Source organism: Manis pentadactyla, chromosome 8 (assembly GCF_030020395.1).
Source record: "Manis pentadactyla isolate mManPen7 chromosome 8, mManPen7.hap1, whole genome shotgun sequence".
Taxonomy (NCBI): domain Eukaryota; kingdom Metazoa; phylum Chordata; class Mammalia; order Pholidota; family Manidae; genus Manis; species Manis pentadactyla.
Genome location: NC_080026.1, coordinates 83,856,161 through 83,881,078, shown reverse-complemented (window position 1 = coordinate 83,881,078; position 24,918 = coordinate 83,856,161). Strand labels below are relative to the sequence as shown.

Here is a 24,918-nt window from a genome sequence, read left to right as displayed (position 1 = left end):
TGAATAGGTGACTGCACCCATTTTGTGAAAATGGACATTTGTGTTAAATTCAGAACTTTAACTAAAGAGTTTATCTTGAGGAACATTTCAGGTTTTCAAAAATTTACATTTATATCAGTTATGCTGATTTACATTTAATGATGACATTACTCCAAAACATTCATTATTTAACAAAGAACAATTAAGTACCTTCCCTTTTCTTTCTCAATTTTGGTAATAATTTAATATACTGTACAGTGTCCATTTTCATAAACTATTTATAAACTGAAGTACATATATTTGGTTAGCAATATTTTTATATAAAAAACACATTATGGGGTTCTTGGGTAGAAGCATAAAGAAATCAAAAGCGTTGTAAAAGTGATGAAAAACTTAAAATAACTTTTTAATAACATTGTTTATATCATTCTTTATTCTTTAAGTGTGCATATTTGGAATAAAGCTAAACTATGTCCTATTTTGTTTGTTTTAACTGTTGAAACTTCTATGGTAATCATTATAACAGGCTGCTTAGTTTAAAAGTGATCTTAACAGTCTCTTTCATTCATGGCTCTCTTTGGTACTCCTTGGGATGAAATCAAAGCCTTTGCAAAAGAAGTTTTGGACAATGGTTAAGAAATTTGAGACAGCAGTTAAGCATGTGGACATTAATCTTCAGGTTTTATACTTTAAAATGTAGTTAGATGGTGCCTACCTCTATTGTTGTTGTGCTGATTACATGTGTTGATAAAGTGCTGAGAGGGTTCCTGGCATATAGTAAATGTTCAGCTAAATTAATTTCCTTCCCCCTTACACTTTGCCTAGTTAACACCTATTATCCCTAGATCTCCACCCAAAGATAGCCTTCTATGATACATTAATCCCTAGATTAGATGAAGTTCTCTAATATACCTCTTTACAGCAACCTATATATTTCATTTACAAGTACTTTGTTTTAATCATGGCTTTGGATTTATTAATGTCCATTTCTCTTGCTAGACTGTTAAGCATTAGGAGTAACTATATTTGTTTTGCCAACCAATGTCACATACTGATAGTAAAAGTACTATTTGTAAACTAAGAGTAAGTTCTTCAAATTCTTAGTATGGTAGGCATACCATACTTGTTTATTAAATATCTTGATTACTGAAGGCGGCAATAGACACCAACCTGAAATTAAAGGCAACACCTAGAATTGGAAATGCATTTATAAGACAGTGATCTTGAACCTGTAATTGTTCCTTGGGGCAAAATACTTGTTGAGCTTTGCCCATGTGGAACTGAAATGTATATCTATTCCTGTTCTTGAGAGTTCCAAAGAGTGCATTGAGTACAATATCTTCTTGCCTTAGGCACCAAGATAAGTTGTATGATTATCAGGAAAAAGCCTTGCTTATAAAAGGCTTAGCTTCAAACACTTTAGCACTTCTCTCTGTAACTCTAGTCTGAGTAAGAAAATACTATTTTTCCAATGAATTATTTCTGTTTGCACAAGTCAGAAGAAACTGAAATTCGGTTATACAATGAACAGATATTTATTAAGCACCTTTTACAAGTAATCTAGTTGGGAGATGGAACATTCATGGTGGAGAATTTAATTTTTTATTAGAATTCCAAGGGACTTCTCTGAGAGTGACAAGCAGTCAGTTCAGGCCAGAGTAGGTTGTACAAGTAGCCTGACACAGGAGAGGAGAAAATGCAAGGAGACAAAGAAGTGACCATTTGGAGGGTGACTGAAATATGGGGCAAAAGAGATTTCAAACATTGTTGTAAATGGGAAATATATTAATAGTCTGTTGCTATGTAACAAATTACCCCAAATTGGGCAGCTTAAAATAGCTAACATTTAGAATTACACAGTTCTGTGGACCAGGAACCTGGGAGTGGTTCAGCTAGGTGGTTCTGGTTCAGGGTCTCTGCCAGGCTATAGCTTGACTGGGCTGAAGTCATCTCACCTTGAGAAAGATCCTCTTCCTAGCTCACTCATGTGGCTGTTGGCAAGCTTCTGATTTCTCCAGAAGCTTCCAGGGTGTCCTCATGACATGGCAGCTAGCTGCCCTCAGTGCAAATTATTTAAGAGAGAGATGGCAAGAGAGTGCAAGCAAGCCTCCTGGTAATCACAAGACAGACATCACAGTTATCTTATAGCCTTATCCAGGAAATGACATCCCATCACTTTTGCAATATTCTATTCTCTAGAAATGAGTCACTAAATCCAGCCCACATTCAATAGGAGAGAAATTAAACTCCACCTCTTAAGAAGAAAAATATTAAGGAATTTGTGCACCTAAATCTCTGTGATGCCTTATGTATAATGCCTGGGCTGACCTTTTAATGAAAGCTAACGAGATAAAGAATCACCATTTCCCTCCAGCTCCAAGGAATCAACTGTGTGTTTGTGCATGTGTACATGTGTGCATGTCAAAAGGCAGAGACATGCTTCAGGGCAACCCACCTATAATCAGATGACATACAAACTAACACTTCAAGGCACAATGCTTTGGTCTCAAATCCCAGCAGTGGTGTCCATAGGAGGGAGAATTCAGTTCTTGTCTATGAAGGTTAGAAATGGTTTCATAGAAGAAACACAAATTGCTTAAGATTTTAAATATTAATATGTGATATTTATTTAATATATTTTTCATTTTATTGAAGAAAAGATAATTCAAGTCAGATTTCCACTGTTTAAATGGAGCCAAATAACCTGCATTCATTTGTTAACTGAGTGTATCTTTTCCCACCTATAATACTTGATCCCTTTAGTTGGAAGGTCATAATTCTTTAAGTTACTGAGTATTGAATAAGGGCCATAAACATACTCTGAACTGTGGATGGGCTAACCTTGTGGTTCTTCCTCTTTTTAAGAGAGAGAGAGAGAGAGAGAGAGAGAGAGAGAGAGGGTGTGTGTGTGTGTGTGTGTGTGTGTGTGCGCGTGCGTGCACATGCCTAGCTCCCCACAAGCACCGGCAAATTTATGTGATCCTGTACCAGCAGGCATGCAAATACTGAAATAAGGGAAAGTAGGTTGCTGCTCCAATCTAAATTCTTATTAGTCCAAAAGCCATGACTGGGAGCTATGAAACTCCATATTCATCAGTTAAACTTCCTCCATTTGCTATGGTCATTAGTGCCTCAAGCAAACAAATGAAATAAGCAACCTAAAAAAATAAAAATTCCCAAACAAAATAACACTCTACCTCATCTACCCTTATACTATTTCCTTGATCAAACAGAGTTAATTTGCCACAGAAAAGTCTGGATTATTCTTTCTCTTCATTCCTATAGTGTCAATGGTGCTGATGCAGCTGCATAATTTGCATAGAAAGTTGCTTGATTCTGTAGTCAGAATACCAATAAGGTGGCCTCTTTCTAAGCATGTTTATTCTCTCTTGATTGACTCTTCACTTGCATGCTTTTCTGCACAATGCATACTTACTTGCATATTCTCAGCCATCTGTCAAACACCAAGCCTTAAGGCTGGCCTCATAATCAAACTTGAACACTCTCTGGAAACATTGGTATATGACCTGATATTACAGAACTGTGACCAAAATCTTCTTTTTAAAGAAAATAATCAATAAAAAAAGCATTAATCTACAGTTTTGGCTGACTTACATTTGATTACATACATATTTTAACTCTGCATTCACCAAGACAGAAATAGCTATTTATTTACTATAAATGACTTCCTAGTTATAAACAACTATAGTTCTCTATCCTCACCAACTGTAGCAGTCCAACATGATTTCTAGCTGGTAGAAAAGACTCTACTTTGCCATTTTATTAGTTATGCTACACAGAGTAAGAATGGCTAATCATAAATTTTTGGACTTAACTAATGAGAAGAACATTTGGAAGTATACTTATGGGAAGAATAAGACAAAATAGTTTCCATTGGAATTGTCCTGGAAAATTCTAGAAAAATCTGGGATAGATGGTCATACATTTTAGATGATCTGTCTCAGCTTCCCACTTACTGTTTAACAATTTTACTAAAACATCTTTCAATAAGAATCATATAGCTAAAGTTGGAATATATTCAGAGATAAAACTTATTGCCTCTCGGTTTATTCAATAAAATGTCTTAAGTGCCTTCCATTTGCCAGGACCTGGCTAAGAGTTAGTAGTATCAAAGTTAGAAAGGCATGAGCTCCTGCCTTCCTACATCTTATCCTTTCCATGTCTGGATACATGTATTATTTAGAAAGTCATTGCATTACCTAGTCAAAATCTTCCCCCAGAAGAGCCGATCACTGGTCTTTGGTCTGTCATTTGGGAGTTATGCAGATGAGATAAATCTCTTTTTTATCTTGCCAGACATTTAAATCTGAAGATAATTATTATATTTTCTCTGGATTTTGTTCTTCTTGAGAGGCCTCTGGCCCTGGAAAATTCAGGTTACTTTTCCTCTGAACACATTTTGATTTGAATATGTTCCTTTTCACATCTGGGCTGCTGGACATTATATAGTCTATTTTAGACATGTCGGAACATGTTAAAGAATGAAGAGACCATTTTTTTCTTTAAGCCAGGAACTTGGAATATTGATGGATTCTACTGGGTAGGTAATCACAGAATAGAGACATACTGACTTTTCTTAGATTCCATTCATCCCCCAACTTCATGGTATCTATTGGCCAGATAGTATCTTAAATAACAGAGTAAATCCCTGTGGCTAGAGTTCTTGTTTTCTAGGTCTTATTGTGATCGCCCTAGACATTTTGGTGATTTATATAACTCATGAATAGTAAGATGTTCATCCTCAAGTAACAATTAAATCCTCATTTGCAAAAGAACCTTTTGCTTTAGGGAAAAAGAACACTGCCTAATCATATAAACATGAAATGCATCTCGTCAAAATAAAACAGACATTTTCATAATGTTATGCAATCTTTTAAAGTTAAATATGCAAGAAGAAAAGAAATAATGCAGAATAAGGAAAATAAAAGGAAATGGAATAAAACTTTGATAGTTTAAGTCTTTTAAAAAACAGCTTCATGCATAAAACATGCTGACTGCAAAAAATAATCTCAGGACATACAGACAAGAATAAAGTGAAAGCAAAGTTTATCTAATATACTACCAACATCAAATGATTATTGCTAACAAAGGGATGTCTATCCTTTAGGACCAATTTTCCATGTATAGAAACAGCATTTCAGGCAGTAGGAAGAGCTTAGTCAATGAAATAACATTTTCCTTATTTTACACTAATTCGTTTAATAATACATAGATATTGATGTAAAATTAGAAACTGCAATCACAATAGACACACTAAGTAATCTGTTTTGTCACTTAATTAACATTGTGAATAGCTTTCAGCATAAGTACATTATATGAGTACTCTTAATGATGACAGAATTATATAGAGGCACCACAAATTTAAAAACTATATCCTTCTATACATGAAGTAATCATGATTACTTCATAGTTTGAGTTTTGTTATTTTTTTCCATTACAAGTAAATATATACACCGATAACTCTGGCCATTATCTGATTATCAACTTGAGATAAACTCAGAGAAACCCAATTGTTGGCTCAAAAGGTAAACACATTTTAAAATTTGATAAATCTTGCCAAATTGCTTTCTGGAAAGTTTACCAGTTTACACTCCTTCCATCAGTATATGAGATTGCCAGATTACTATACTCTCACAAGACAAAGTGTTATCACTGTAATTTCTGAGATTCTGGTAATTTTAGTTCAATTTGTTTTTCTTTGAGTAATACAAATATTTTCAAATCTTTGCATAAGTTTATTGGCTTTTTTGTATTTTCTCCTCTACATATGTTTTGTTGATTTTCTCATTAGCATGGGCACCTTTTTCTCATTGATTGGTAAGAAATCATCATATAAAATATGAAGACTATTATGCCTGTCATTTATATTGTAAATTTTATTTTTAGAGTTTGTTCGATTTTTGTTTATAGTGTTCTACTCCCTCAAACAGAAGTTATACACTTTGATGTGGTCAAAAATACTAGTGGCTCTTGGTATCTTAGAGTTTCAACTTATAATGGGTGTTCCCATTATACATTAGACATTCCCAAGGTGGTTCATATAAAGCACATTCTTCATACTTAAAAATGACTAATGTAGGAATATTTTCTTCTATATCACCTTTTAATTATCTGGCAATGGGTTTAATGATTGATATTTAAAATGTTGATTTAGACTTTTTAGTCTTCACACCAAAAAATTATTCTCCAAATACAATGTTTTGGAATTAGTCACTGAAATAACATTTTCCTTCTTTCACACTAATTCATTTAATAAACAATTATTGAACACTAGGTGAATAATACAGTTCCTATGCTGAGAAAAACAAGAGAAGAAAACTACATCAGTTACCCTGATCTCATAGAACTATGTTTTTAGTATCATAAGATGTAGCTTTATAATTAGAAGGTATTTAATAATGAGGAAAGAAAAAATAAAGTGCTCCTTCCTTCTATTCTTTTTCTTTCTTTCTATCTTTAATTCTTTGGAAGTGTCTCTCCAACAAATCTGTGAAAAAATAATAGGTTTGGGTTCATAGAAAAAAAAGGTTAGAGAGCGTTTCAGGCAGTAGGAAGAGCTTACTGCAAGGTAGACATAGGAAACCTGTAATTATGAAATGACCAATCAGAGAACTGGTCACAGAGGAACTGAGATTAATGCTAGTAGGCCAACGGATGGAAAAACTTGGGTGATAGGTTCGAGAGTTTAGGTGCCATGTGAGCTGTGATAGAAACCATCTTTAAATTCTGCCATTTATCAATTATTTTACTGGAGACAGATTCCCTGAATTTCTCTTAAAAGATTTATATTTAGGGAGGGATCGTTATTTTTCTGTGCTTTGAAAAAAAGGACTAGAGTGAAGTTTGATAAATTGTATATCTAAGCATCAACCATTTTCTTTAAATGATAGATTCTAAAGTCAGTCACATATGCCAGGTAGAGCAAATAGAGTTATTTTAACACAACAATTTCTGATTGATTTTCTTTAGCTACACCCAATGTGAGTAGGTCAAACTACAAATTATGTCCTGTATGATTTTCCTTCCAGCAGTTTGCTAATAGGATAATCCAACAAGGAAATTAAAAAGCCTTTCCAAGATTAAAAACATCATCTGGATAAGTTTAGATTATTTTGATAGGTTCATCTCAAGGGTAAACTGAAGAGAAAAAAAATATCTTTATAGCTATGCTTCAGTTGCCTTTCTCCTTTTCAAAATATGATTAGACATGCAATGTTGTTTTTGCTTTTCTTTTTCCTTAAAAGGGTGAGTGTTTATGTAAATCTATTTTGTTTATTTAGGACACCATAACTTCATAGTTTAAAGAAATAAAATAAAATTTGTTTCTATCTGGTTATCCCCTCACCCTCCAAAGCTAACAATTTTTAAGTACAGTGTCATTGACACTTATAATCTATGTGGGTTTTGAAATAAGGAAGAAAAAAGCATTTTGTTTGTGCTTTAGGAATAAATGCTCAGAACATGAAATTATATACAATTGACATTCACTGATTTTAGCAAGGTCTGAATTTTCTGTATTTGCTGACTTTAAGTGATACTATTTTGGTTATGAAAGGCTGCCAAAACATGACTCTAGGCAAGGTAACCACTTAGGCATATTTATCATTCTTTTTAAATATCTTTCTAAGTATACTATATTTATAATAATCAGATTCTGCTACAGTACCACTTGTGAAAACAGGGCCTCCACCAACAGCTGCACAGACTGTGCAATGCACAACTCCATTAATCAAATAGACTACAATGTGAATGGTGCATGCACCCTTAAATTGTGCAAAGGGGATTTGTGTGAAAATGTTGATGTTTTAAAGTAAAATTCTGAAACATATTAAATAGGCTTGCTTAAACAGAAATAAAACTACATCTACCTATTACATTTTGTAAATTAGGGTAACTATTAAAACAGACTTAATCTAATAAAATTTTCTTTTATTTTCAAACAAATATGTATGTGTGTATATGGGCTTAAATACATATATGCATATAATAGAACCTTTGAAAGTACAAATGATCCAAGACTTGATGTGTTGTCACTTTGGTGAAACTAAACTTAATAAATATTTTTAAAATTTACTATATATACATAATTCATGATATCAATTTTATTTTCTTAGGGAAATTTGGGATGTTAGCACAACACTCTATAAATGACTCTTCAGCTAAGCCTAGTTTATACTTAAAATATGGAAGCAACACACTTGTATTTAATTTTATGGATTGAGAGTTCACTTATTTTTTTTCTGTTTACTCTATCATTTTGTAAATACCAGATAATATTTTTCTGTCTGTCAATATATTAGGGTGGAAGCATGTTTATATGCCTGAACTTAAGTTACAAAATCTGCCTCAATACTTCTCAAGGATGAACTAGAGAGCTCCACATCCTTGTCAGAATTTATTGTTGTCAGTGTTCCAGATCTTAGCCATTCTAATAGGTATGTAGTGGTATCTCACTGTTGTTTTCATTTGCACTTCCCTGATGATATATGATATAGATCATCTTTTCTTATGCGTATTTGCCATATGTATACCTTTTTCAGTTAAGTATCTGTTAAGGTCTTTGGACCATTTTATAATCAATTTGTTTGGTTTCTCACTGTTGAGTTTTAAGAATTCTTATAAATTCTGGGTAACAGTTCTTTATCAGAGGTATCTTTTGCAAATACTTACTCCCAGTTTGTTGACTTAACTTCACATTCTCATGATATTGACTTTCCTAGAGGAGAAGTTTTTAATTTTAGTGAAGTCCAGCTTATTTATTTATTTTTATGGACTGTTGTTTCCTAAGAGTCATTGCCATACCCAAAGACATTTGGGTTTTCTTTTATGTCACCTTCTAGGAGTTTTATACTTCTGTTTTATGTTTAGGTGTATGATCTATTTTGACTTCATTTTTGTGGAAGGTGCAAGCTCTGTGTCTAGATTCATTTTTGGATATGGATGTCCAGTTGTTCTAACACTATTTAAAAAGGTTACCTTTGCTCCTTTGTCAAAGATCAATTGTGTATATTTATTAGGTTCTATTTCTGGATTCTATATTCTGTTCTATTGATCTATTTGTCTATTCTTTCACCAACACCACACTGTCTTTTGGTCACTTTAGCCAAACAGAAAATCTTGCAGTTGGGTAGTATCTGTCTCCCAACTTTGTTCTTCAAAATGGTGTTGGCTCTTCTGGGCCTTTTGTCTCTTCATACAAACCTTAGAGTAAGTTTTTGTTATTCATAAAATAACCTGTTGGTTATTGTGATTGTACTGAATCTATATATCAAGTTGGGAAGAACTGATCTTGACAATACTGAGTTTTCCTATCCATGAACATGAACTCTCTCTCCATTTATTGAGTTCTTCTTTCATTTTCTTCATCAGATTTTGTAGTTTTTCTCATATAGATCTTATACTTATTTTGTAGACTTATACCTATTTCATTTTTGGCTTCTAATGTAAGTGGTAAAGTGTTTTAATTTCTAATTCCACCTGTTCATTGTGGTATATATGAAAGCAAGTGTCTTTTGTATATTAACCTTGTATCCTGCAACCTTGATATAATTGCTTATTCATTCTAGGAAGGTGTGAGTTTGGTAAATTCTTTCAGATCTTCTCCATACACACTCATGTCACCTTCAAACAAACAGTTTTATTTCTTCCTTTCCAATCTGTATGCCTTGTATTTCCTTTTTTCTTCTTGTTTTGTGTTAGCTAGAACTTCCGGTATGATGTTCTAAAGGAGTGTTGAGGAGAGATAGCCCTGTACTATGTTTGATCTTAGTGGAATCTGAGTTTCTCATCAGTAAATATGATGTTATCTTTGTTTTTTTGTTGATATTCTTTATCAACTGAGGAAGATCCCCCCTATTCCTAGAATGTTGAAAGCTTTGATCATGAATGAATGGGTGTTGGATTTTGTCAAATACTTTTTCTGCATCTATTGATATGATCATGTGACTTTTCTTTTTCAGACTAACATGATGGATTACGTTAATTGATTTTTGAATGTTGAACATGCATTACATACTTGGGACAAATTCCAATTAGTTATGGTGAATACATTATCGGATACATTTGCTAATATTTTGCTATGTTCTGAAAAATTAACTCTAAATGTGTCTATATTCTCATTCTGGAATTGACTTCAGTTATCTTCACGTCATACTTTTCATTCTATCCATACTCTCTTATACCTTTTCTCCTGTGCTTATCATGCTTTTGCCGACCCGTGTTTCATTTTAGATTTTTTTTTACTTTTCTTTCAATTTACCAATCTTCTTCCCAGTAATGACTAACCTTGTTAAGCACATATATTTCATTATTAATTTCAATTATTATATTTTCTAATAACATGATTTCCATTTAGTATATTAGTTTCTAGTTCTCTGCTAAAATTCAGTATTTTGTATTGTAGATTTCAAAATATTTCTTATTTCTTAAGCATAATTATTTTACAGTGCATGACTAATTACTCCATTATCTGAAACACTTATGAATCTGTTTCTATTTTCTATGTAACTCATAATTTTAATTGAGTGGCAGACATTGGTTATGAAAAACTGTTGATATAATCTGAAGTGTAGCATGAGTTTCTCTTACTTTAGAGAGGAGGCTAACAGCACAACATACAGATAATCTTAAATCCATCAGATATTGAGATAATTGGACCCAAAATTCTGTCCATGTAAGGACTGATCTCTTTAAGTATGGTCCTTCAGAGTCCCAATACGCAGCTTTTGGAATTTACTATATTTCCCTCCCCCTCCAATTTTTGTTCTAGTTTCATGTGTTTAGCAAATTTCCACTTTATAGCTTCTCAGACTCTCAACCACTTTTTTTTTTTTTTTTACAAACTGGTAGATGCCTATAGCTAGAAACCACTTGCAATACCATGTTCACTTCTTAGGCCCAAATTTTTCAAGCTTTGTTACCTCTAATACTCTAAAACTAAGTTTAAAAAAATCTTGTACACCTTTTCTAGTTCTCAGTGAAAGTTTGAGTCAAATTATAGTTTGCCTTTATGGAATATGCCTGCCATTGTAGGAAATGGATCTCTTAATAAATAAGACTCATTTTCAAGTTTGGTATGATGTAGAAATTTAATTCTTTTCATCACACACAAAGACAATTTTTCACACTGAGTTTACTTTTCTAAACACTTGTGTATTTTACATACTAGAAACACACATATGTTTGAGTTTAACTCTAACATTGAAGAAAAAATGAACTATCATATATAAATAATGCAATCAACCAAATATTGAAGAAAAAGAGCAATAAGAAGGCACTGCCATATCAGCTACAAAGATTCGACAAAGGTATGGTAATTCAAACAGTATGTTATTCAGACAGGGATTGGCAAACAGATCAATGAGATCACTGGTCAAAAATGAGACAACTTGAGCATCAATAAGAATAGTAAGGAGAGAGGGGCGGAAGATGGCGGCGTGAGTAGAGCAGCGGAAATCTCCTCCCAAAACAACATATATCTATGAAAATATAACAAAGACAACCCTTCCTAGAATAAAGACCAGAGGACACAGGACAATATCCAGACCACATCCGCACCTGAGAGAACCCAGCGCCTCGCGAAGGGGGTAAGATACAAGCCCCGGCCCCGCGGGAGCCGAGCGCCCCTCCCCACAGCTCCCGGCGGGAGAAGAGCAGGCAGAGCGGGAGGGAGACGGAGCCCAGGACTGCCGAACACCCAGCCCCAGCCATCCGGGCCAGAGTGCAGGGCGCTCGATACTAGGAAAACAGGGCAGCAAGAACAGTGAGCAGGCACTGGAGGCTGGGCGACAGAGGGCATAAAAAAAGCGCGCGACCATTTTTTTTTTTTTGCTTTTTTGCTGTTTTGTTTTGGCGAGCGCTTTTTGGAAGTCTTAAAGGGATAGGGACCCCAATACTAGGGAAACAGGGCAGCAAGAACAGTGAGCAGGCACTGGAGGCTGGGCGACAGAGGACATAAGAAAAGCGCGCGACCATTTTTTTTTTTTTTTGCTTTTTTGCTGTTTTGTTTTGGCGAGCGCTTTTTGGAAGTCTTAAAGGGATAGGGACCCCAACACAAGGGAAACAGGGCAGAAAGACCGGTGAGCAGAGGCCTGAGGCTGGCACTGGAGAATAAAGAAAAACGAACGACCACCCCCTTTTTTTTTTTTTTTTTTTAATTAAAAAATTTTTTTTTTTCTTATTATTTTTTTTTTTTGGTCGTTGTTTTGTTTTGGCGGGTGCTTTTTGGAAGTCTTAAAGGGGCAGGGTGGGACACTTAATCCAGAGGTAGGGAATCCGGGGATCTCTGGGCACCCTAACCCCTGGGCTGCAGGGAGCAGGCAGGCCCCTTACGGAGATAAATAGCCTCCCAGCAGCTCCTGCTCGAATGCGACTCCACCACTTTGGAGTAGCTGCCCGAGCCAGGCCACGCCCACGGCAACAGCGGAGATTAACTCCACAGCAGCCCGGCAGGAAGCAGAAACCCTGTCTGCAAGCAGCTGCGCAGCAAAAGCCACTAGAGGTCGCTGTTCTCCCAGGAGAGGAGGGCCACAAACCAACAAGAAAGGAAGTCCTTCCAGCCGTCACTCGTCCCAGTTCTGCAGACTATTCCTATCACCATGAAAAGGCAAAGCTACAGGCAGACAAAGATCACAGAGACAACACCAGAGAAGGAGACAGACCTAACCAGTCTTCCTGACAAAGAATTCAAAATAAGAATCATAAACATGCTGACAGAGATGCAGAGAAATACGCAAGAGAAATGGGATGAAGTCCGGAAGGAGATCACAGATGCCAGAAAGGAGATCGCAGAAATGAAACAAACTCTGGAAGGGTTTATAAGCAGAATGGATAGAATGCAAGAGGCCATTGATGGAATTGAAATCAGAGAACAGGAACGCATAGAAGCTGACATAGAGAGAGACAAAAGGATCTCCAGGAATGAAACAATGTTAAGAGAACTGTGTGACCAATCCAAAAGGAACAATATCCGTATTATAGGGGTCCCAGAAGAAGAAGAGAGAGGAAAAGAGATGGAAAGTATCTTAGAAGAAATAATTGCTGAAAACTTCCCCACACTGGGGGAGGAAGTAATCGAACAGACCACGGAAATACACAGAACCCCCAACAGAAAGGATCCAAGAAGGACAACACCAAGACACATAATAATTAAAATGGCAAAGATCAAGGACAAGGAAAGAGTGTTAAAGGCAGCTAGAGAGAAAAAGGTCACCTATAAAGGGAAACCCATCAGGCTAACGTCAGATTTCTCAACAGAAACTTTACATGCCAGAAGAGAATGGCATGATATATTTAATACAATGAAACAGAAGGGCCTTGAACCAAGGATACTGTATCCAGCACGACTATCATTCAAATATGACGGTGGGATTAAACAATTCCCAGACAAACAAAAGCTGAGGGAATTTGCTTTCCACAAACCACCTCTACAGAACATCTTACAGGGACTGCTCTAGATGGGAGCACTCCTAGAAAGAGCACAGCACAAAACACCCAACATATGAAGAATCGAGGAGGAGGAACAAGAAGGGAGAGAAGAAAAGAATCTCCAGACAGTGTATATAACAGCTCAATAAGCGAGCTAAGTTAGGCAGTAAGATACTAAAGAGGCTAACCTTGAACCTTTGGTAACCACGAATTTAAAGCCTGCAATGGCAATAAGTACATATCTTTCAATAGTCACCCTAAATGTTAATGGGTTGAATGCACCAATCAAAAGACACAGAGTAACAGAATGGATAAAAAAGCAAGACCCATCTATATGCTGCTTACAAGAAACTCACCTCAAACCCAAAGACATGTACAGACTAAAAGTCAAGGGATGGAAAAACATATTTCAAGCAAACAACAGTGAGAAGAAAGCAGGGGTTGCAGTACTAATATCAGACAAAATAGACTTCAAAACAAAGAAAGTAACAAGAGATAAAGAAGGACACTACATAATGATAAAGGGCTCAGTCCAACAAGAGGATATAACCATTCTAAATATATATGCACCCAACACAGGAGCACCAGCATATGTGAAACAAATACTAACAGAACTAAAGGGGGATATAGACTGCAATGCATTCATTCTAGGAGACTTCAACACACCACTCACCCCAAAGGAGAGATCCACTGGGCAGAAAATAAGTAAGGACACGGAAGCACTGAACAACACAGTAGAGCAGATGGACCTAATAGACATCTATAGAACTCTACATCCAAAAGCAGCGGGATATACATTCTTCTCAAGTGCACATGAAACATTCTCCAGAATAGACCACATACTAGGCCACAAAAAGAGCCTCAGAAAATTCCAAAAGATTGAAATCCTACCAACCAACTTTTCAGACCACAAAGGCATAAAACTAGAAATAAACTGTACAAAGAAAGCAAAGAGGCTCACAAACACATGGAGGCTTAACAACACGCTCCTAAATAATCAATGGATCAATGATCAAATCAAAATGGAGATCCAGCAATATATGGAAACAAATGACAACAACAAAACTAAGCCCCAACTTCTGTGGGACGCAGCAAAAGCAGTCTTAAGAGGAAAGTATATAGCAATCCAAGCATATTTAAAAAAGGAAGAGCAATCCCAAATGAATGGTCTAATGTCACAATTATAGAAATTGGAAAAAGAAGAACAGATGAGGCCTAAGGTCAGCAGAAGGAGGGACATAATAAAGATCAGAGAAGAAATAAATAAAATTGAGAAGAATAAAACAATAGCAAAAATCAATGAAACCAAGAGCTGGTTCTTTGAGAAAATAAACAAAATAGATAAGCCTCTAGCCAGACTTATTAAGAAGAAAAGAGAGTCAACACAAATCAACAGTTTCAGAAACAAGAAAGGAAAAATCACGACAGACCCCACAGAAATGCAAAGAATTATTGGAGAATACTATGAAAACCTATATGCTAACAAGCTGGGAAACCTAGGAGAAATGGACAACTTCCTAGAAAAATATAACATTCCAAGATTGACGCAGGAAGAAACAGAAAATCTAAACAGACCAATTACCAGCAACGAAATTGAAGCGGTAATCAAAAAAATACCAAAGAACAAAACTCCCGGGCCAGATGGATTTACCTCGGAATTTTATCAGACATACAGGGAAGACATAATACCCATTCTCCTTAGAGTTTTCCAAAAAATAGAGGAGGAGGGGATACTCCCAAACTCATTCTATGAAGCTAACATCACCCTAATACCAAAACCAGGCAAAGACCCCACCAAAAAAGAAAACTACAGACCAATATCCCTGATGAACGTAGATGCAAAAATACTCAACAAAATATTAGCAAACCGAATTCAAAAATACATCAAAAGGATCATACACCATGACCAAGTGGGATTCATCCCAGGGATGCAAGGATGGTACAACATTCGAAAGTCCATCAACATCATCCACCACATCAACAAAAAGAAAGACAAAAACCACATGATCATCTCCATAGATGCTGAAAAAGCATTTGACAAAGTTCAACATCCATTCATGTTAAAAACTCTCAGCAAAATGGGAATAGAGGGCAAGTACCTCAACATAATAAAGGCCATCTATGAAAAACCCACAGCCAACATTATATTGAACAGCGAGAAGCTGAAAGCATTTCCTCTGAGATCAGGAACTAGACAGGGATGCCCACTCTCTCCACTGTTATTTAACATAGTACTGGAGGTCCTAGCCACGGCAATCAGACAAAATAAAGAAATACAAGGAATCCAGATTGGTAAAGAAGAAGTTAAACTGTCACTATTTGCAGATGACATGATACTGTACATAAAAAACCCTAAAGACTCCACCCCAAAACTACTAGAACTGATATCGGAATACAGCAAAGTTGCAGGATACAAAATCAACACACAGAAATCTGTGGCTTTCCTGTATACTAACAATGAACCAACAGAAAGAGAAATCAGGAAAACAACTCCATTCACAATTGCATCAAAAAAAATAAAATACCTAGGAATAAACCTAACCAAAGAAGTGAAAGACTTATACTCTGAAAACTACAAGTCACTCTTAAGAGAAATTAAAGGGGACACTAACAGATGGAAGCTCATCCCATGCTCGTGGCTAGGAAGAATTAATATCGTCAAAATGGCCATCCTGCCCAAAGCAATATACAGATTTGATGCAATCCCTATGAAACTACCAGCAACATTCTTCAATGAACTGGAACAAATAATTCAAAAATTCATATGGAAACACAAAAGACCCCGAATAGCCAAAGCAATCCTGAGAAAGAAGAATAAAGTAGGGGGGATCTCACTCCCCAACTTCAAGCTCTACTATAAAGCCATAGTAATCAAGACAATTTGGTACTGGCACAAGAGCAGAGCCACAGACCAATGGAACAGACTAGAGAATCCAGACATTAACCCAGACATATATGGTCAATTAATATTTGATAAAGGAGCCATGGACATACAATGGCGAAATGACAGTCTCTTCAACAGGTGGTGCTGGCAAAACTGGACAGCTACATGTAGGAGAATGAAACTGGACCATTGTCTAACCCCATATACAAAAGTAAACTCAAAATGGATCAAAGACCTGAATGTAAGCCATGAAACCATTAAACTCTTGGAAGAAAACATAGGCGAAAACCTCTTAGACATAAACATGAGTGACCTCTTCTTGAACATATCTCCCCAGGCAAGGAAAACAACAGCAAAAATGAGTAAGTGGGACTATATTAAGCTGAAAAGCTTCTGTACAGCAAAAGACACCATCAATAGAACAAGAAGGATCCCTACAGTATGGGAGAATATATTTGAAAATGACACATCCGATAAAGGCTTGACGTCCAGAATATATAAGGAGCTCACACGCCTCAACAAACAAAAAACAAATAACCCAATTAAAAAATGGGCAGAGGAACTGAACACACAGTTCTCCAAAAAAGAAATACAGATGGCCAACAGACACATGAAAAGATGCTCCACATCGCTAATTATCAGAGAAATGCAAATTAAAACTACAATGAGGTATCACCTCACACCAGTAAGGATGGCTGCCATCCAAAAGACAAACAACAGCAAATGTTGGCGAGGCTGTGGAGAAAGGGGAACCCTCCTACACTGCTGGTGGGAATGTAAGTTAGTTCAACCATTGTGGAAAGCAGTATGGAGATATATCAAAATGCTCAAAACAGACTTACCATTTGACCCAGGAATTGCACTCCTAGGAATTTACCCTAAGAATGCAGCAATCAAGTTTGAGAAAGACAGATGCACCCCTATGTTTATTGCAGCACTATTTACAATAGCCAAGAATTGGAAGCAACCTAAATGTCCACCAATAGATGAATGGATAAAGAAGATGTGGTACATATACACAATGGAATACTACTCAGCCATAAGAAAAGGGCAAATCCAATCATTTGCAGCAACATGGATGGAGCTGGAGGGTATTATGCTCAGTGAAACAAGCCAAGCGGAGAAAGAGAAATACCAAATGATTTCACTTATCTGTGGAATATAAGAACAAAGGAAAAACTGAAGGAACAAAACAGCACCAGAATCACAGAACTCAAGAATGGACTAACAGGTACCAAAGGGAAAGGGACTGGGGAGGATGGGTGGGTAGGGAGGGATAAGGGGGGGAGAAGTAGGGGGGTATTAAGATTAACATGCAAGGGGGGGTAGGAGAAAAGGGAGGGCTGTACAACACAGAGAAGGCAAGTAGTGATTCTACAACATTTTGCTATGCTGATGGACAATGACTGTAAAGGGGTTTATAGGGGAGACCTGGTATAGGGGAGAGCCTAGTAAGCATAATATTCGTCATGTAAGTGTAGATTAGTGATACCAAAAACAAAGAAAAAAAAAAAAAAGGGGCAGTTCCTGTGTGGTAACCTCCAACGAGTTCTACACAAGGGTTTAAAGGGCATATAAAAGTGTAGGCAAAGGGTCTGTTTGTGTTTATACAGAGGATCAAAGCCTAATTGGGCTACCCCAAAAATGAACTAAGATACGATATGAAAAAGAACTTCCAATATCAGCACTCTCTGGAAGACTCATGCCAGAAGATGATCATCCAAAAACCCCAACAAAGATCCACGCACTGCTACAGCTGTAGATGCACTCATCCCACCAGTTCCTGGACCTGCCATGGGAATGAGGAAGGAGATATCTAAGCTGGCCTGTGCATACAGTAAAACAACAAATTTGACTGGATCTATACTGTTGGAACTCAACCAAGAATTTGGAGAAGTGCAAATTGTAGCGCTCCAAAGTCTTACAACTACAGACTATTTACTGTTAAAAGAACATATGGCATGTGAACAGTCCCCAGGAATGGGTTGTTTTAATTTGTCTGATTTCTCTCAGACTGTTCAAGTTCAGTTGGACAATATCCACCATGTCATAGATAAGTTTTCACAAATGCCTAAGGTGCCTAACTGGTTTTCTTGGTTTCACTGGAGATGGCTGGTAATTACAGATATGCTTTGGTTATGTAACTATACTCCTATTATGTTAATGTGTGTGCGCAATTTAAGTAGTAGCTTAAAACCTATTCATGCTGAAGTACTCTACAAGAAGATATGCCAAAGAAATAATCAATCTTCCCATGTTTTCTTCCGCCTGCTACTTCTATAGCTTTTCTTCTTCCTTCCTAATTACAACCCTTAAATAGAATTCGTGCCTCGTATCAAATTTATCAAGTATCATAATTCTTCCAAGTGGTAAAGATACCTCAAGACAAATGCTGGGCATAGAAGCCACAGGGCATAAATATGCAAAGATGTAAAAAGCTAACCTTTTCAAACAATAAGGCTTCTCTCTCACTTACCAACTTCACATTTCCCTGTATGGCCCCGGAAGATGACTGGTTAGCCAGAGACGGGTAAGATTCCTCAAGGAAGGAACAACCTAAGACAGGCACAGTTGCAGGGGGGCCATCAGGTGAGAAATTGGGGATCAACAGAGGTGAGGCTTAGAACCTCACCCCCCCTGTTTTGAGAGAAATCTTCTGCATACGTGGATGTTTTATTGCCCTGGTCTAGCTTGGATTAACACATAGTCTACAGGCACACACCTGATCATCTACATTTGCTCTCTTACAACACTAAACTATGTTTTCTACCTTTATCTTGTATCTACCTACCACTTCAGCATTTTATTAAAAATAATAATAATAAAGAGAGAAATGTAGTATCCACACATAAATCAAGTATAAAAACCAAATGAGTATTCATATTTGAACTGACTGTTTAGAGTTCATAATGCATGAGCAAAACTGAAAGTTTCTGTGATGACTGCCCTTGTACTGTTCACTATGTAACTTATTCATTATGTAAGAATTTGTTCTCCATGTAAGAACTTGTTTGTTATGCCTCAGAAGATTGGAGACTGACGAAAATTAGGCTTGGGGTGGATTAATGATTGTGCATTGAGCATTGACTCCCCTATACAAAATTTTATTGTCGTTAACAACCATTTGATCAATAAATATGAGAGATGCCCTCACAAAAAAAAAAAATAAATAAAAGGACAGACTTCCAATGGTAAAATAAATAAGTAACTGGGATGTAATGTATAGCATAAGGAATATAGTCAAGATACTGTAACAGCTTGGTAGGGTGATAGCTGGAACCTAGAATTATGTATATAAATGTTTTATCACTGTGTTGTACACTTGAAACTAATGTAATGTAATACTGTGCATCAACTACCCTTCAATAAAAAATAATTTAAAAAAATAAATAAATAAGAATAGTAAGTAAAACACATAAAATGGATTAAAACAGAAAATGTATGCCATTAGTCGAATTCTCTTAGTTTCCTATTCCTGCTGTACAAAGTACCACCAACTTTGTGGCTTAAAACAATAAAAATTTATTGTCTTACAGTTCTGGAAGTTACAAGTCTTCTACTTAGTGTGTTGACAGGGCTGTACTAAGTCCAGAGACTCCAAAGGAGAATTTGTTTCCTTGCCTTATCCATCCCCTAGAGGTGATCTAAATTCCTTAGCTTCTGGTCTCTTCCTTCATCTCGAAGCCCAGCAATTGAGCATCTTCAGATTTCTAAGCCTCTGACTCTGACTCTGTTTCATCCTTTTTTCTCTTATAAGGAATCTTATGATTACATTGAGTTCACTTAGAAAATCCTGGATATTCTCCCCAACTTAAATCCTTTGACTTAATCACATCTGTAAAGACCCTTTTGCCATGTAAGCTTACATATTCAGAGGCTCCAGGAATTAGCATGCAGGCATCCTGAGGTGGGGGGATTATTTATTTTACCAGTCTGTTTTGGAGGATGCTAAAACTAAAACTTATTATTTTGGAAAAAAAGAAAGAATAATAAGGCACTTAATCCTTTCTTTTCTATTTATGAACTGTATCTCAGTTTAATCAAATAATTGAAGAGTTGAAAGGAAACAAAAGCAAGAATGAACAAATGTGACTAAATCAAACTAAAAAGTTTCTGTAAGGCAAAGGACACCATCAGCAGAGAAGGCATCCTACATTATACGAGAATATATTTGTAAACAATTTATCCAATAAGGGGTTAACATCCAAAATATATACAGAGCTCACACTCCTCAATACCCAAAAAATAAATAACCTGATTAAAAAATGGGCAGAGGATATGAACAGACAGTTCTCCAAAGAAGAAATTCAGATGGTCAACAGGCGCATGAAAAGATGCTCCACATTGCTAATTATCAGGGAAATGCAAATTAAAACCACAATGAGATATCATCTCACACCAGTTAGGATAGCCAACATGGAAAAGACTAGGAACAACAAATGCTGACAAGGGTGCGGAGAAAGGGGAACCCTCCTACACTGTTGGTGGGAATGTAAACTAGTCCAACCATTGTGGAAAGTAATATGGAGGATCCTCAAAAAACTAAAAATAGAAATACCATTTGAACAAGGAATTCCACTCCTATGAATTTACCTGAAGAAAACAAGATCCCTGATTCTACATGACATATACACTCCTAGTTTCATCATAACACTCTTTACAATAGCCACTATATGGAAGCAACCTAAGTGTCCATCAGTAGGTGGATGGATAAAGAAGAGGTGGTATATATGCACAGTGGAATATTATGCACCCATAAGAAGAAAAGAAATCCTACCATTTGCAACAACATGGATAGAGCTGGAGGATACTATGCTCAGTGAAATAAGCCTGGCAGAGAAAGGTAAGTACAAAATGATTTCCCTCATTTGTGGAGTATAGCAACAAAGCAAAACTGAAGGAAATACAGCAGCAGACTCAGACTCCAAGAAGGGTCTAGCGGTTACCAGAGCTAAGGGGTTGGGAGGGAGGTAGAATGGAGTTAAGGGGCATTATAATTAGCACTCACAATAGAGGTAGGTCACAGGGAAGGCAGTACAGCACAGAGAAGACAAGTTATGACTCTATAGCATCTTACTATGCTGAAAGACAGTGACTGCAATGGGGTGTGTGTGTGTGGGGCGGGACTTGATAATACGGGTAAATGTTGAAATCACGATGTTCAGTGAAACTTTCATAAGATTGTGTATCAGTGATATTTTAATTTAAAAAATAATTGAAGGGTAGAAATTTCTATTCATAGAAGTATCCAGCTCATAAATGAAAAAAGAATGATGAAATAGAATATCACCATTGTTTTAACTCTTAAAGAAATAACACATCTAGGTGATGATGATCATTGGTTGCTAACATCACAAAAAGTGAGAAAACGACATTATTTGCCTAATAAAATTGCACAGAAACATCTATAAATTGTTCTTGATAAGCATTTAAACTTAAACTTAGTCTTCTAACATTAACTTCTAACATTAACTACCCATTTATTGGAAATACGGAAGATAGAGCAACACTTTAAGGATACCACAGGCATGCAAGTAGCAAACTAGGTTGTGGAAAATTCTATAGAAGATGTGGATTCTTCAACACTAATTGCAAGGAAATAAAAATATACAAATAGTGAACCTATAAATGCAAAATGACTGAACAATCAAATTGCAATGTAGGTATCTCATTTGGATACTACTTCAAACAAACAGATACTCAAGTAAATGAAAACAAACACAATCCAGTTAATCATGGGTTTTTTGAACATCAGCTACATATTTGATATTAAAGAGTTATTTAAAGTCACTATACTTTAAAGTCACATATTAAAACACTTAATGATTATGGTCATGAATTCATAACTGTTGAAGCTAGGTAATGGATATATGAAGGTTAATGCTGTTCCTTTTTTGTAATTGATGTACAGTTAGTATACAACATTATTTTAGCTTCAGGTATGCAACACAGCAATCTAACAATTATATACTTAAGGAAATTCTCACCATGATAGGTGTAGCTACCATCTGTCACCACACAAAGATTACAAGATTATGGAGTATATTACCTATGCCATACTTTTCCTCCCCATGACTTACTTTTTTAATAATATTTCTTCTACTATGTATATGACTAAAATGTTCCACAATAAAAAAAACAAAGATTACTTGGTAAAGTGTCACAATAATCATGGTGCTTTGATTGTGACTACACTGAGTTTACAGGTTAATTTAGGGAGATGTGGTATTTTTATAAAATTGAGTCTTCTCAATTGGAAACACATTTGTCTTTCTACTCAGAATTTTTTAAAAATTATTTTTACTAAAACTACTTAATTTTTTTGTATTATTATTGGACATTTTTGTTAGGTTCATTCCTAAATATTTTATGGTTTTCATTATTATAAACGTGATCCTTTTCCAATGGGTTATTAATATAGGAAAATATCATTTTCTTAATATTGGCTATATATCATACTATCTGCAATGTTGTGTCTTGTTTTTCAATACCTTTCTTTTTCTTCTATTTTTCACACCTTTTTTGTTTTGTTACATTGGCTAGGAACTGAAAAGCAATGTTGGGTAATAATATCAACCTTGTCTGGTTCCTTGGGGGTATTGTAATGTTTTCATAAAGATATTTTTAGTGAGTTTCTTGGGTTGTTATATTATTTAAGAGTGTAATTCTATGTTACTGATTGACTAGAGTCTTCTAAAAATGAGAAAGGGCTGCTTAATTTTATCAAATGCTCTATCCTATCTATTGAGATGAACATTTGGCTTTTCTCATTAATATATATCCCAGTGTTACACCATCCTTCCACATATGGAATAAATCCTATTTGAACATCTAATCCTCTGCTATATTTCATTTCTAATATTTAATTAAGATTGTTGAATCTGTTTTTATAACTGAAATTGCTCATAACTTTGTGTTATTCTTTTGAATTTTTGGTTATAATTCATTTTCGATTCATGGAATAAGTTAAAAGCTTTCTCAGGATTATACTAACTTCAAAGAATGAGTTGAAAGCTTTCCATCTCCTTCAATCTTCTATTATTATGTATGTAAAAAGCAGTTATCTACTCTTAGAAATATGGGTAAAACTAGCCTATAAAATCTTCCAGGTCTGATGACATTTTTATGTGTGGATTTTTCAATATCTTATATGGTTATCATTCCATTAAGATTTTCTACATCCTCTCAAGAAAATATTGGTAATTTACAGTTACCTGAATACTGTTTCTTTCTGGATTTTCAAATCCATCAACATAAAATTGTACTTGTTATTTTATTAAAATTTTTCAAATCTTATTTTAAATTTCCATGATCTTTATTAGTTCATTTTCAAGAATATGATAAACCTTCAAACCGCTCTGAGAATATTAATTAGACTTAAAGTCTTCCACCATGTGTTCTATCAACTCTGTTCCTCAGCTAATGTTTGATCTGTTCATAGAATTTCATGCTTAGCTATGATTTTATTTTCCTTAAGTGCCTGGTGATTTTGGGGCTGCCAGTTTATCTTTAATTAGGCAATCCTGGTTCACTTGTCTGGGGATGTTTGTTTGTTTGCTTGCCTCTAGAGACTGCAGGAGAGGGGCAAAGAGTGATGGTAGTTAGGTGTACTGGTAGCTCATGTTCAGGATGTATTCATTGCCTCTCTTGAGGGTCAGTGGCCACTTCAGAACTGCCCTCCTTTTTGATGCCAATGTCCACACTAGTTTCTTTAGCTTTGGAGCAAATGCTCTGGAGGAGTCTTGGTGCTCTGCACAAACAGCAGAGGGTGAAGAGGCTGAACAGGGCAGTTGCTCTGAAAGCAGTCCCCTACTTGCTTCATTTTTTTCCCTCTAAAGCTTTCTCCCACTCCTCTATCTATTGAGGATGTCTAAGGAAACTTCATTAACTCTATAGCATTTTCCTTGTACATTTGGGGCTGTGGCTTAATATCCTTTCTTTAAGGACTTTTTTTATAGCTCCAGTCAGCTAGGGGAAAATACAAAAGACAATGGAAAATAAAGGAGCCAAGTCCTACTTTATCCACTCTATCTTTAGAAAAGCATAAATGCCACTTAAATACATTCTTACAAAGAGAAGAAAGGTGTGATTGTGCAATATCAAAATAAAAAGGGAGCTCTCTTGAAATTTTTTCTTGATGATCCTAAATATCTGCTTATGCTACTGCTGAAGTCACTAACATTTTCCAAAGTTTTACTGAACAGATGAGATAGAGTTGTATTCCAAACCGATAACTACTGCAACACTGTCATACTATAGGATATAATTCTGAAATAGAAACATTTTTGGTGTAACTTTGTCAAGTGATACCTGATTTAAGTTACAGTATGAAGAGACAGCAAAGAAGGAGTCTGAAGGAAAGTCAAAGCAGAAAAGGCCCCTTGTTTTCTTTCAGCTCACTAAAAAGACAGCATGAGAACAGGTACCCCAACAGAGGGTGAGCAATGGTGACTGAGGTGTTAAGGAGTAAGCAATTCATAAACTCCAGAATAATAGTACTCTGGAAGACTAGTTGGCACATTCTATCTGGTTCTACTATCAGGAAAATTATAAAAATTACATGAATATCCCTTATTCACTGTTTATTTCTGACCAGAGCCACTTGTGTC

General features: G+C 35.8%; 1 protein-coding gene across 5 annotated transcripts in view; it reads right to left on the bottom strand.

Moving 5' to 3' along the window:
* Window positions 1-24,918, bottom strand: part of CABCOCO1 (ciliary associated calcium binding coiled-coil 1) — a 120,258-nt gene that overhangs the window by 57,903 nt on the left and 37,437 nt on the right. The window contains exon 6 of one of the 5 annotated variants that reach the window (XM_036895109.2): window positions 19,707-20,070. The exons of the other annotated variants lie outside the window; for them this stretch is intronic. Coding sequence (XP_036751004.1) covers window positions 20,020-20,070 — 51 coding nt within the window. The 3' untranslated portion in view covers window positions 19,707-20,019. Of the gene's footprint in view, window positions 1-19,706; window positions 20,071-24,918 lie in introns of those variants that run through there. 5 annotated transcript variants of the gene reach the window in all.